Here is a 13,930-nt window from a genome sequence, read left to right as displayed (position 1 = left end):
ATCTCTCTACTAACAAGAATGGGCAGGGACCAAACCAAAAAGGTTAATTCTTATGTAAGATGGTGGTTGTGACTCTGATTATGTCATTGAGGCTCAGGAAGGTAGTATATGGTTGAAAGGATTAGTAGTCAGTGGTTTTCTTAGCTCTGCCATTTAATATCGATGAACTGGCTAGCAGGTTATCATAGAATCATGTAATAGCATGGTTGGAAGGGACCTCAGGAGGTCATCTAGTCCAACCCCCTGCTCAAAGCAGGACCACTCCCCAGACAGATTTTTTACCCCAGTTCCCTAAATAGCCCCCTCAAGGATTGAATTCACCACCCTGGGTTTAGCAGGCCAATGTTCAAACCACTGAGCTATCCCTCCCCCCAAGCAAGTAGAGGGTACTTGCTTGTAAATGTCAAATATTTGATGTTGCTGGACTCTTACCCCATGGCAGCCAGCCTGGAGGGTGAAGGGAAGCATAACCCTCTTTGTTAAGCAGGATGGCATTGCATAGCCAGCAGCCATGACTGGCAGCAATGGATTCTCCTTTGCTTTTAGTTTCATAAAGTAGTGGCTGATTCGTTCCTATCGGATCTCCTCATCAGTAGTCCTTTGGCAAATCAGAATGGGACACTTCCCTTCTGGCATCACTCACTGGGGATGGATTAGACCACTTTTATGCAAACAAAGAGACTCCCATTCCAATAATTTCAGGATCAAAGTCCAAAATATATAACCAAACAGTCTGCAGGTCCAAATATTTGAAGACAATTGAGGTCTTGGTTCAGTCCACTGACATTATCTCAACCATCTTACAAAAGTCCAAACTCTCTAAAATAATTTTTTTAATTACAAAGCTAGCAAAAATTTTTGGCTGAAATAATAGGAAAACAGCAATTACTCATCTGTGCGTACAAAGGAAAGTTCCTCTTTCTTCAGCTGTTCCTGTTTTAAAGACAGTTGCTTTAATTTCTCTCTTATAATTTGGCACTCAGCAGTTAAACACTGAACAGCACTTTTGATGCAGTTTGGGTGACAGGCTTAACTGTGACAGAGTGGAAAGTATCTGCCTCAAAATCATAGGGGGGGTTTTGGAGGTAGGGGGTCTTAGCATTTCAGACAGGCCTGTACCTGCCTCACCCCTAATAGCTCAGGGATTTACCAATATAGCTGTATTCCTGGAGATATGATTTCTTAGCTGCTGGTGATAGAACAGTAGTTTAATTTGTTCTTACAGATCTGCTAACTCTTTCACAAGTAAGCTCTAATTTTTTTAAATTTGCTTTCTCCAAGTATAGGGTGACCAGATGTCCCGTTTTTAAAGGGAAGGTCCAGTTTTTTTGGGACCTTTTCTTATATAAGCGCTTATTAACCCCCTACCCCCGTCCCATTTTTTCACAGTTGCTATCCAAGTACGAATTGTAAATTTGGGATCATTTTCACTGATCTTTTTGGTATATCTTCCTCTTTAAACATACAGAAAAATGTTGAAATCCTATACTTTTTTGTTTTCATGATACTTTATGGAAATATTCTCTACCTGCTTACCAGTTATTTTTTAAAAAGGCCCAGATGTTGAAGCAAATCAAGCTCTTCAATTATAGCTGTCTTCACATCTGGTAAACTTGATTCCAGAGATTGCCCAAGCCTCAGAGGAAAATATGCAGCTGTTATCCTTGAAGGCTATACAGCATAGCCTAAAATGTTAATCTATTAAGGGCTGAATCTTATTTATGGCATATTTGAACTATACTCCTGTACTGCCAAAAGACACAATCTATATCTCAGCAATTGCAACAGCCGGTTCTCTTGATATAGTACCTAAAAAAAACCATGGGATGGAGTGCTGAGCATAGTTGGTTTCCTTTGACTTGTTTATGCTGTACTTATTTTCATAGTCTCTGCTGAATAAAAACCTGTATCCGTTTCTTTTCAGGAGAAATTATGTAGCGGGCTAGGTGCTTAGAGAGAGGTTTAGGTGTCCCTAATAGTATTTAGGTTTATAGGAGTGTCTTAGAAATATCAACAAAGAGCTGTGCGCTGAAAAAGCCAGGTACCCACACACATCCTCCATTTGTTTTTATTTCAGGTTTCGGCAAATACAGAAGACTCCTCAATGAGTGGCTATTTATATAGATCAAAGGGCAGCAAAAAACCATGGAAACACCTGTGGTTTGTCATAAAAAATAAGGTGCTATACACATATGCTGCTAGTGAGGTAAGAAAGCATGGAATTTTTTTACATATTTTAAAGCAGTGCTCAGTAATGAGACCCATAAATTAGTCCATCTCACAGCAGTATAGCATTCTAAATCTTCCCTGAAAGAGGTGGAAAAATCTGTAAGGTGTTCAGCTGTTAACTAGACGATGCCCCTTTCTGAAAGGGAAACTAAGTGAGTCACAATAGTGACCTTTACAAGTAGATATTATCTGTTTTGATGCATCAGTTTGGAATAATGGCAGATGCCAACAGCATGCAAGCAAATTGGAGCATCTCCGATTGTTGCTTCCACCTGATGTACGTGTGGATGTTTGGAGAGAGAGCAGACTTGAATACACCTGGCTTCTCAGCCTGCCTCCTCCACTCTGCAACAGTCTCCTAATGCCTTATGCTCCAGCTAGAAAAGAGGAAATATGACAACGCTTATGCCATATCCATTTTGCTCAGCAATGTTTTAATCTTATTGAAGCATGGATGTGAGCTCCATAAATTTCAGCCCAGACTAAGGAAGATGGGGCTTTATCAAGTATCTGTCAGATATAGTACCTCTTTACAATATTGTCCAAATAGCTTGCTGAAAAGCAGGCGTTCTTGGTTTTTTTTTAAAGCTTTTGTAATTATTTATAGGTCAGTTATGGAGCAAAATATAGAAAGCACAGTTGCCATCCATCACAGTTACCAGGCAAATTGCACCTCTGACCACTCCTGGTCTCATTAAGAGCACCTCTTCCCAGGTGTCAGGCTGCTAGCTGTCACCTGGTTCTGGATAGAATCATGCAATTCTCCCACTCTCAGGCCAGACCCTGGGTTGTAGTTCCGTGGTACCAATTGTAAATTGCCTCAGCAGGTCTGATTTACGCCCAGACTCTGCAATCCTGTATTTTATGCGGCAATGAAAGTGATAATCAGTGACCAATCAGCCTCCTCAAAGCAAAGTATCCTTTCTTTGGAACAAAGCATTTCAGAGAAATCAGATCTTAAAAACTCTTCCTTCCTCAAGAGTGGTTTAGTGTTCTCAAATGTAGATATGCTTATATCCAAATTTAGGAATTGCCATACAGAGTCAGACAAAATCCATCTAGTCCAGTATCCTGTCTCTGGCAGTGACTAGAACCAGATGCTTCAGACGAAGGTGTAAGAACCCCATACTAGCCAGATGGGGGATAAGACCCACCTCCAACTCCAAACTCTTATAGTAGGTCTTGCCCAAATCTCTCAATAGTTAGAGATTGGTGTGGAGGCGTAATATCTAGGGCTATTGCGCGATTAAAAAAATTAATTGCGCAGTTAATAGTAGAACACCATTTATTTAAATATTTTTGGATGTTTTCTACATTTTCAAATATATTGATTTCAATTATAACACAGAATACAAAGTGTACAGTGCTCACTTTATATGTATTTTTGATTACTATTTGCACTGTAAAAAACAAAAAATAGTATTTTTCAGTTCACCTCATACAAGTACTGTACTATCTTTATCATGAAAGTTGAACTTACAAATGTAGAATTATCTACAAAAAAAACCTGCATTCAAAAATAAAATAATCTAAAATTTTAGAGAGTCCTACTTCTTGTTCAACCAATTGCGCAGACAAACAAGTTTGTTTACATTTGCAGGAGATAATGCTGCCCACTTCTTATTTACAATGTCACCTGAAAGTGAGAACAAACATTTGCGTGGCACTGTTGTAGCTGGCTTCGCAAGATATTTACATGCCAGATACGCTAAATATTCATATGTCTCTTCCTGCTTCAACCACCATTCCATGCTGATGACGGTGTCTGACTGATAACGATCCAAAGCAGTGCGGACCGACGTATGTTCATTTTCATCATATGAGTCAGATGCCACCAGCAGAAGGTTGATTTTCTTTTTTGGTGGTTGGGGTTCTTTTGAATCTCCATCAGTGTTGCTCTTTTAAGACTTCTGAAAGCATGCTCCACACCTCATCCCTCTCAGATTTTGGAAGGCACTTGAGATTCTTAAATCTGGGGTCAAGTGCTGTAACTATCTTTAGAAAATTCACATTGGTATCAAATTTGCAGTAAGAGTGTTCTTAAAACGAACAACATGTGCTGGGTCATCATCTGAGACTTCTATAACATGAAATATATGGCAAAATGCAGGTAAAACAGAGCAGGAGACATACAATTCTCCCCAGAGGAGTTCAGTCACAAATGTAATTAATGCATTATTTTTCTAATAAGCATCATCAGCATGGAAGCATGTCCTCTGGAACGATGGCCGAATCATGAAGAGGCACATGAATCTTTAGCGCATCTAGCACGTAAATATTTTGCAACGCCAGCTACAACAGTGCCATGCGAACGCCTGTTCTCACTTTCAGGTGACATTGTAAATAAGAAACAGGCAGCAGTACTTCCTGTAAATGTAGACAAACTTGTTTGTCTTAGCAATTGGCTGAACAAGAAGTAGGACTGAGTGGACTTGTAGGCTCTGAAGCTTTACATTGTTTTGGTTTTGAGTACAGTTACGCAACAAAAAAAGCCTGCATTTGTAAGCTGCATTTTCATGATGAAGAGATTGCACTACAGTACTTGTATAAGGTGAATCGAAAAATACTTTTTTGTTTATCATTTTTACAGGGCAAATATTTGTAATAATAATATAAAGTGAGCAATGTACACTTTGTATTCTGTGTTTTAATTGAAATCGATATATTTGAAAATGTAGAAAAACATTCAAAAATATTTAATAAATTTCAATTAGTATTCTATTGTTTAACAGTGTGATTAATCGCGATTCATTTTTTTGTTAAATGTGTGAATTAAATGTGATTAATCAACAGCCCTAGTAATATCCCTTCAAAATTTTTGTTACCGTTAATTATGATAACTGGATATTCTTGTTGTCCATATGAATGTCTAATCCCTTTGTGAATCTTAAGTTCTTGGCCTCAAAAACATCCTGTGGCAATGAATTTTACACTCTGTGTTCTGTAAAAAAATATTTACTTTTATCAATTTTGAATTTGCTCCCTTCTAATTTCATTGAATGTCCCCCTCTTCTTGCATAATGAGTCAGGAAGCTCCCATCTACCTTCATTAGGCCATTCATTATTTTATATACTTTCGTCATGTCCCTTCTGAAAAGTCTTTTTTCTAGATTTACTTTGATAGATTAAAATGTCACATCCTTTTGTCTTAGCAACCATCAGTTGGGGAGTTCACCAGATGTTTATCAGTGTCTAGGTGCACTTCTTCCTCTTTGATCTCACTTGCATGTAGTGTAGGAGCTTACTTGTTGGCGATGTAGTTCAGTGCAACTTTATTATTTGTGGTTTGTCATGCAAAATCTATTCTAAACTGCTCTATAGAGTTATTACATTAGCGTACCGAAGGGAAGGATGGAGTTGAGCAGTATGGAGAAGGGGAAAAGGATACATTTAAGCCAAGATTTGAAATGACATGAAGAGATGCAAGAAGGGTGTTCCATTCCAGATAGTGTTAAGTATGATGGTGAGACTGTAACAGGACTAGTGCTAGATGACTAGAAGGTGACAAGGAGTTAGAGAGAAACCAAATCTGCGAGGTTTGCTGTCTCTTGTTCATTAAATCATGTATGAGGAAATGACAAGATACACAGTTTTGTGTAATACAAACTTTAAATTATTATAAACTTAAAATAACTGGATGCAATAGTGTGGTGCTTACAGATTTATAAAATACATTAGGACTGTAATATTGTCAGATCTAATTTTGTGCGTGTGTGTTTAAATTAGGATGTTGCCGCACTGGAGAGTCAGCCTTTACTGGGTTTCACAGTCTCTGAAGTAAAGGATGAAAACTCAGAGTCTAAAGTATTCCATTTACTGCACAAAAACACTTTATTTTACATATTCAAAGCCGACGATCCTCATTCAACTCAAAAGTAAGTAACCATTTGAATTCATCCTGTCTGTCACTTTTTTCCTATGGAATGTTTCAGGTGTCGTTTCATTAATGTTCACTCAGTACGCGCTCACATGAAAAAGCTCACTTATAATGTGCAATTTGTTTTTAAAAAATGCTTGGTTAAACATCAAAAATCTCTAAGGATTGCAATAATTTTGTAATTTCCGTTGTTACATTTAAATATAAAATAATTGGTTTCATGGAGATTTACAGTCAGATCCTTGTCAAATAGCAATCAAAAGTGAGTGGAGTCAGTCATCCTTCACTCAAAAGCCTTCAAAAAGACAAGCAGACTACATATTGGGCTGAGAAGTGAGGATAAGAGGAAAGGAAAGTGTAACCTTTATGGAAGAACTCCTCTCTAGTCATGTACCACCATAGTTCCAAAGGATTAAAATAGGAGGCATTTTGTGCTCTTTTAATTTAATTCCTTCATCTCTAAATCGGCTTAAAATAAAGTTCAATGATAACATGCATTAATTCAGGAAATTTTTAACAGTAAACTGGGTCTATATCTTAATTATTTCTTTTCTTCCCAGCTAGATTTATAGGTCCTATAGATTTTTGCATGGCAAATTAAGTTTGGTTAGTATACTCTTTCATTTTAGACGCAGAATGATTTACCTGTATTTACTGGAATTATATAGAGACTTTGTTTGTGATCCTTATTTGATTAAGTTTTAGGATTTACCGCAAGCAGCAAAATGAGAGGTGACTATGCAAATACATCTAGTGTATCTTGCTAATAGATCTGGCTGGTTGCTTTGTCTGGTTTCACAACAATTTCCCAGAATTACTTTTACTTGTAACAGAGTAGCCGTTATAGCGCTAAATATTCCAATAGAATGTTTTAAGTATGCAGTTAAGCCTGAAGTTGTTTGTAAATGCTATAAATAGGAATATTTCAAAAATGTAATTTAAATGTCCAGAGCAATTAACTAACTGAGCATGTGCATAATACGTTTTTCAAAAATCTGGGAATGTTTTCTTCCTTGCAAATGCAGTTTGATCAATCCCTCCTTGTTAGTTAACACAGATGTCATTTTATATTTGCACTATGCCCTTATTTGTACTTATAAACAATTTATAACTACTTTCTTCCCTATTCAGACAATGGCTTTTGTAGCCAGATGGAAAACTAGTAACCAGCAATAGTCTGTTTTTACTGATGCTGAGATCCTAGTATTAATTACCTTACAAAGCAAGTTTCCCCCAAATATTTAATATCCTATAGAGATTTCTGTCAAAACCAAACCAGTGGAATAAATGCTCCTCTGACAGTACACCTCTACCTCGATATAACGCTGTCCTCGGGAGCCAAAAAATCTTACCGCGTTATAGGTGTGAAACTGTGTTATGTTGAACTTGCTTTGATCCACCGGAGTGCGCAACCCTCCGCGCCCCCCTCCCCCCCCCGGAGCACTGCTTTACTGCGTTATATCCGAATTCATGTTATATCGGGTCGCGTTATATTGAGGTAGCCGTGTATTAAAAAGTAACCTTTTTGCTTGTGTTCCCCATTTAATGCCCACTCTCTCTTATTTTATTCTTCTTAACCCCTAATGAAGAAACATCTAACACTGGTATTTGTATAACACATTACACAGATTTTTCATTCACTTCACAAGTAACATGAGGTTCATTAATTTTAGTAACTATTTTTTATAAAATTTTAACATAAAGCTCACTGTAAAGCTTTTTAAATTGAAAATTAATAGCTCTGATATTCCAATAATGTGCTTATTCTAACTGTCAAGGTATTTATTAATTTGGTGTGATTTATTCTGAATTGCATTGGTCATCTTTATTTGAATATACTGTTAAATTGGAGAGAATACGGTAAAAAGCAATTCAGATGATAAATGGGAAGAAACCAAAAAAGCTTGTATATCTGTGCGGCAACTGACAAAACTACAGTTTTATTTGTCTTGAGAAAAGATTAAGACTTGCCAAGACTGATAAACAACATCTTCTAGTTTAAGGCTATCTAAAAACTAAGCTTGATGGTTTGGAGGACAGTCTAGGAGCAGAAAGAAGTCTGAACTCAAGGAGTGGGTGTATAAATTAGGGTTGTCAAGCGATTAAAAAAATTAACTTTATATTTATTTTTTATTACAAATATTTGCACTGTAAAAAACAGAAATAGTATTGTTCAGTTCACCTAATACAAATACCGTACTGCAATCACTTTATCATGAAAGTGTAACTTACAAATGTAGAATTATGTACAAAAAAATAACTGCACTCTATAATAAAACAATGTTAAACTTTAGAACCTACAAGTCCACTCAGTTCTACTTCTTGTTCAGCCAATCACTCAGACAAACAAGTTTTTTTTACATTTGCAGGAAATAATGCTGCCCGCTTCTTGTTTACAATGTCACCTGAAAGTGAGAACAGGCGTTTTCATGGCATTGTTGTAGCCTTCGTCACAAGATACTTATGTGCCAGATATGTTAAAGATTCATATGTCCCTTCATGCTTCAACCACCATTCTATTGTTTAACAGTGCGATTAAAACTGTGATTAATTTTTTTGTTACTGACGTGAGTTAACTGTGATTAATCGACAGCCCTAGTATAAATATATATAAAATGTACTAAAAACCTACATTAAAAGAACATTGTTAAGGTTGCAAAGTCAAGCCCTCAAAAGTTAAGAAAAGCCAGAATTATGGTTGCCTCTGCAATCTTAATTTGGGCTCCATGTGCATATGCATTATGATACAGTTTTTAGTTACACAATCACATTTTTTCCCACACGACCCCGCCTCATTCATAGAATGGATGTCCAGTTAATGAGCAGCTGTTCAGTATTTTTTCTCCTCCTTGTTCACACTATTCAAACCCTTTTTTCAAGACGGTTATTAATTTCCTTATGAGCTTTTCTATGGCACTCATCACTGTAGTATGTGATCACTTCACAAACATTACTTTATTTTCACAGCTTCCCTGTGGTGTGTGTGGGGGGGGGGGGAGTGGGGGGAAGTGGCGGTGTTATTTTACAGATAAGGAGCTGAGGCATAGAGAGGTTAAGGTCAGAAGTTTTCACTAATTTTGGATGCCCAATTTGAGATGCCTAGGACCTGATTTTTTGGAGGACTTAGCATTATGTAGCACTGTATCTGTTAAAAGCACAGCTCCCATTGACTTCAATTGCAGCTATAAGTGCTTAGCACTTTGGCAAATTGGACCCCAGAGACTCAAGTCAAGTATCCAGGAAATGAGAACACAAGTAGTGACAACCTATGAAAAGTTTGGTTTAAATGACTTGCCTAGCATCACAAAGGATCTCTCTGGCAGAGATGGGTATAATCTAGTTCCCCAGAGAAGCATTCAGCTGCCTTGACCATGAAAACATCCTTTTCCTGCTTCATTAATTACACTCTTTCCCACTTCTGCAACAAATGACGCAACAGTCTCCTTCACTGCACAACTTTGAATCATCCTCAGAGCAGGTCCATCCTATGAACTGAGTGAGTCAAGGGTGCTGTGGAAAAAAATAATATATGAACATGTAACTAAAGACTATTGTAATGCATACATATAAGGAGGCCAAATTAAGGTTGCAGAGGCAACCATAGTTCTGACTTTTCTGAATTTTTGAGGGCTTGACTGTGCAATCTTAATAATGTTCTTTTAATGTAGCTTTGCGTGTGTGTGTGTAATTTTCTAGGTTTCTAAAAAAGCAAACTGAAAAATCAGAAACTGTGTCATATGGCAGCATACTGACACCCATGTGGGTCATCAGCAGGGTTGGAACCAACTATCAGAGTAACGGTTAGAACAGAGGTTCCCAAACTTATTTGGCCTACTGCCCCCTTTTCAGAAAAAAAATTACTCAGCGCCCCCCTGGAAATCTACCTTCTTTAAGCGAACAAACAGAAAGATGCAGTGACAAATTTGCGTTCTTTTATGTATCTATATTTCTACCTACGTCCTACAATATAGTAAAGAAAGATGTGTTATTAGAATATCGCCCACGACATCAGGTATACAGTGGTTTTTGCATAAGACGACAAAAGACAACCAAACTAAAATACTAATGAAACTAATAAACTGGGTTTTATTCTTTGCTCAGCATTAGATATATGTATTTGATATTGAATTGTCAAATATCAAACTAAATTTATCAAGAAATAATAAATTTAAAAAGTAATCAATATGCAATTAAAAATCAGTTAATAGTTTTAACTTAGTTTGCCCTTATTTAAATAATTGTTCCTTATTAACACACGCCTTATTTACCACTTAACACAGATGATTTGATAGATATAAATAAATGTTAATAGTTAACAGTTTTTTTACGATTTCATTCCCCCGTTTTTGTTAATATTGTAATAAAAGATGACAAATATATTGACTGTACACTTCAAATAGTACTGTACCGACACAAGCCTGCTATGATTTTATTAGTAAGCACTAGAGACACAGAAATGTACGGTAGATATGTAAGAAAATGTATAAAAATACTCACATGTAAATTGCTGTTTTATTGAAACAACAATAATACAATTTGCTTTGTATGTGATCCGTAATCCGTAAAGATCGAAGGTATCGAATATGAATAAAAATTTTTAAATACTTATTGCACTATTATTAACTGCTTTTTACGCAAGTCAGAAACAATCTAAATTAGATTTCATACATGTTGCCTATTTATAGTATTGTATTGTAAACAAGTCATTACACGCACATATTCCTGCCGATGCATGCTGGACTTCCTGACAATGCGCGACACACTTGCCTGCCAACACTTGCTTGTTAAGAGCTGTTGGCGGACTTGACACCTGATCGGTTATAATTTGTGAATTTATTTGGAAAATAAAGTAATCACTATAACTTTAACTCTATGTTACACAACAGATGAAACATGTGCGAACGTTTTTTCAAAATTTTCTTATATTCTCTTTATGCTTCCACCGCCCCCTTATTTTTATTCAACGCCCCCCAATTGCACCCAAGGCGACTACTGCCCCCCTGGATCGTTCCAGCGCCCCCCAGGGGGCGGTATCGCCCACTTTGGGAACCTCTGGGTTAGAAGATGACAACCTGCTAGTGCTATGTGCAGGAGATGAGACACTTTGTCAGTGAGGTCACAGATATTATTAAGGTTATCCATTACTTGCTATTATAAGATCCTGTTTCCAGTTGCTTATAACTTTGCCAAACTTTAACCGTTTAGTCTGGACTTTCCATGCTGGGTGTCTGTCTCAGGCTGAATTTTTCTGAAAAAAGTTCAAACAGTTCGGCCAAAACAGGCTCAGCTCTTTCTGAGAACAACGCTAGAGTAAAATACATTGTTTTGCCCATGTTAATTCTGGTGACATCTGAGAAGTTCTAGCACCTCTACCTTGCAGTTTGCCAGGGGAGGTGGCCTTTGTGTCAGGGATGTGCCTTTTACTGTCCCTGTGAAAAGAGACCAAAAATTGGCCAAATTATAACCCCCTGAAAAATCACCGCTCTCACATGCTCAATAGGCCTTGCTAGAGCTTCACAGCTTAGTTTCCTAATAGATGCTTCCCAAATACAAATGAAGACAGGCTTTACCCCCATGAGAGTACAGTTTGAAAGCATTTCCATAATGCTCAGTAGCACTAGCTACATGGCCATATCTGTTGTTTATCTAAACCTAATGCAGGATTTAAGGCCATTTAATAGTGGTGAACCATATGCTTTTTAATGGATTAGTGTAATTTCGAACTGTTGCATATTTGAAAATGTATTGATAAAAATTTAAATAAAACCCAAGATCAAGCCAAATCTAATAATATTTCTCTTTCCAACAGGTGGATAGAAGCTTTTCAAGAAGGCACCATATTATAGTGCCTCAGCACCATCTCTGAGACTAAAGGAGCAAAATGTCATCAAAGGATGACAAGAAATAAAGTACAGCAATTTTGTTTAAAAATGGACTCTACCAGCATCAACCTAAACACAATTTGTATATTTATGAGAATTAGGAGTTGTTGCCTTTTTTTTTTTTTTTTTAAGGTGTAAGGTAATATTTTTTTTAAAGAAATTTGTGTATTTGTTGTTTTTTTTCATACAAAATGTGTTATTTATTAAATTCCAATGTTTACTTAATGGTCAGAATCATTTCTAAGGTTCGCATTGAATTCCAAAGTGCCCTTGTCTTTAGAATAGCAGACGGCTTTGTCAGAAAACTGTCTGTAAAAAAAACAAAACACACACGCTTTACTGCAGCATTAGTTTGTGCAGTTCTTGAGTTGCTGATACTCACTTTGTAATTTAACAAGAAAAGTTCAAAGAACAAAATATTTCAACAAAAATTTAGGACACATGGTCAGCTATGTTAAAACTCCTTTGACGAGCAGATGACCGAAAGGGTGCTCCTTCTCTTGATACAATAGGTCAAGTTTTGTGGACTAATTCAATTAAAAAAGACAACTAGCTTCTGAATCACAGAAGCCCTAGAATTAGCGCTGCTACTTGTTATTTAAGCTTCCATAACACAAAGGCAAACATATTTCTTCTGCAATATGGATCAGTTATTAAAGCAAGCTGAAAGGAAAAACAAGAAAAATATTTTTTTCTTTCATATTCTGCAGTTGCTGAGATTATGCACTACAGATGTTATCAAATTATCAATGCCAAAGATATATTTAAACATACTATCTTAACAAAAAAATTAAGAGGCAGATTATTTTTTTTATTGTTAGTATAATATAAAGCACAGGCAAAAATTGTTTGGCATACAGGAAAAAGATTAAATATCCTATCATAGTCTTTGTTTAAAAATCCCTTTGATACCAATGAGAGTTCCCCATACAGTATGAAACATGGATAAATTACAGTTCTAATAGTTTAAGGCTCAATAAGTATGTTGAAAAATCTTAACAGTATTGTACACTTTAAAATAAATGTTTGAATTGAAATTGCCATACCAAGAAAGCACAATGTTCTTAGTGACAATGGCATAGAAAATGTGTGCCATTCATTCTAGTACATTTTGCTTACATTATTTGATGTTTTACTTGATGCTTTAAAACACAATCTTTCAGCTGTTTTAAAAAATTTGTCAGTAGACCTCATTAGGAAACACATTGATAATTTTGGAGTATTTATTCTATTATTGAACTTTTGAAAAATCATGTTATATAACTGTATAGAATAAATGGAACTAGCACTGACAAAACATGAATAGGCCAGGACAACAGTGTGTGTGTGTGTATGTATGTATGTATAGATATATATATATAAAAAAATAGGATGTACGTGTAGTCAGCCAGTTAATTGTTACGGTAGGTAAACTTGATAATAGGATTAACAGCTGTTCATCTCCAGGTCAATACTAAATATGGCCTTGCCTACACAAGGGAATTTTAGGAAAGCGATTCTTTCCACAGATTTATCACTGGTTCCCCTGCTCTGGAGGCTTCTAGTGTTTTTATCGTGGTGTTGATTAAGACTCTAGTTCAGGGGTGGGCAGACTATGGCCCACAGGCCACATCCAGCCAACTTAATCCAGCCCTCGAGCTCCGGCTGGGGAGCGGGGTCTGGGGCTTGCTGCGCTCCAGCCAGGGAGCAGGGACAAGGGCCCACACACCCACACCCACACACACACCTCACAGCTTCCAGAAGCAGCGGCATGTCCCCCCTCCGGCTCCTATGTTTAGGGGCAGCCAGGGGGCTCCATGTGCTGCCCCCACCGCTCCCATTGGCTGGGAACTGCAGCCAATGGGAGCTGAGGAGGCGGTGCCTGCAGACGGGGCAGTGCACAGAGCTGCCTGGCCATGCCTCCACATAGGAGCCAGAGGGGAGACCTGCTGCTGCTTCCGGG

At 37.2% G+C, this 13,930-nt stretch overlaps 1 protein-coding gene across 1 annotated transcript in view; it reads left to right on the top strand.

Annotated features, from left to right (window-relative positions):
* FGD6 (FYVE, RhoGEF and PH domain containing 6) overlaps positions 1-13,625 on the top strand; it is a 104,300-nt gene extending 90,675 nt beyond the window's left edge. The window contains exons 19-21 of the mRNA XM_034772960.1: positions 2,078-2,206; positions 5,956-6,104; positions 11,916-13,625. Coding sequence (XP_034628851.1) covers positions 2,078-2,206; positions 5,956-6,104; positions 11,916-11,952 — 315 coding nt within the window. The 3' untranslated portion in view covers positions 11,953-13,625. The remainder of the gene's footprint in view (positions 1-2,077; positions 2,207-5,955; positions 6,105-11,915) is intronic.
* The last annotated feature ends 305 nt before the right edge of the window (positions 13,626-13,930 follow it).

This window comes from Trachemys scripta, chromosome 1, assembly GCF_013100865.1.
Source record: "Trachemys scripta elegans isolate TJP31775 chromosome 1, CAS_Tse_1.0, whole genome shotgun sequence".
In the NCBI taxonomy this organism is placed as follows: Eukaryota; Metazoa; Chordata; order Testudines; family Emydidae; genus Trachemys; species Trachemys scripta.
Note: the sequence above shows the minus strand (reverse complement) of the source record. Positions and strands in the feature narration are given on the sequence as shown.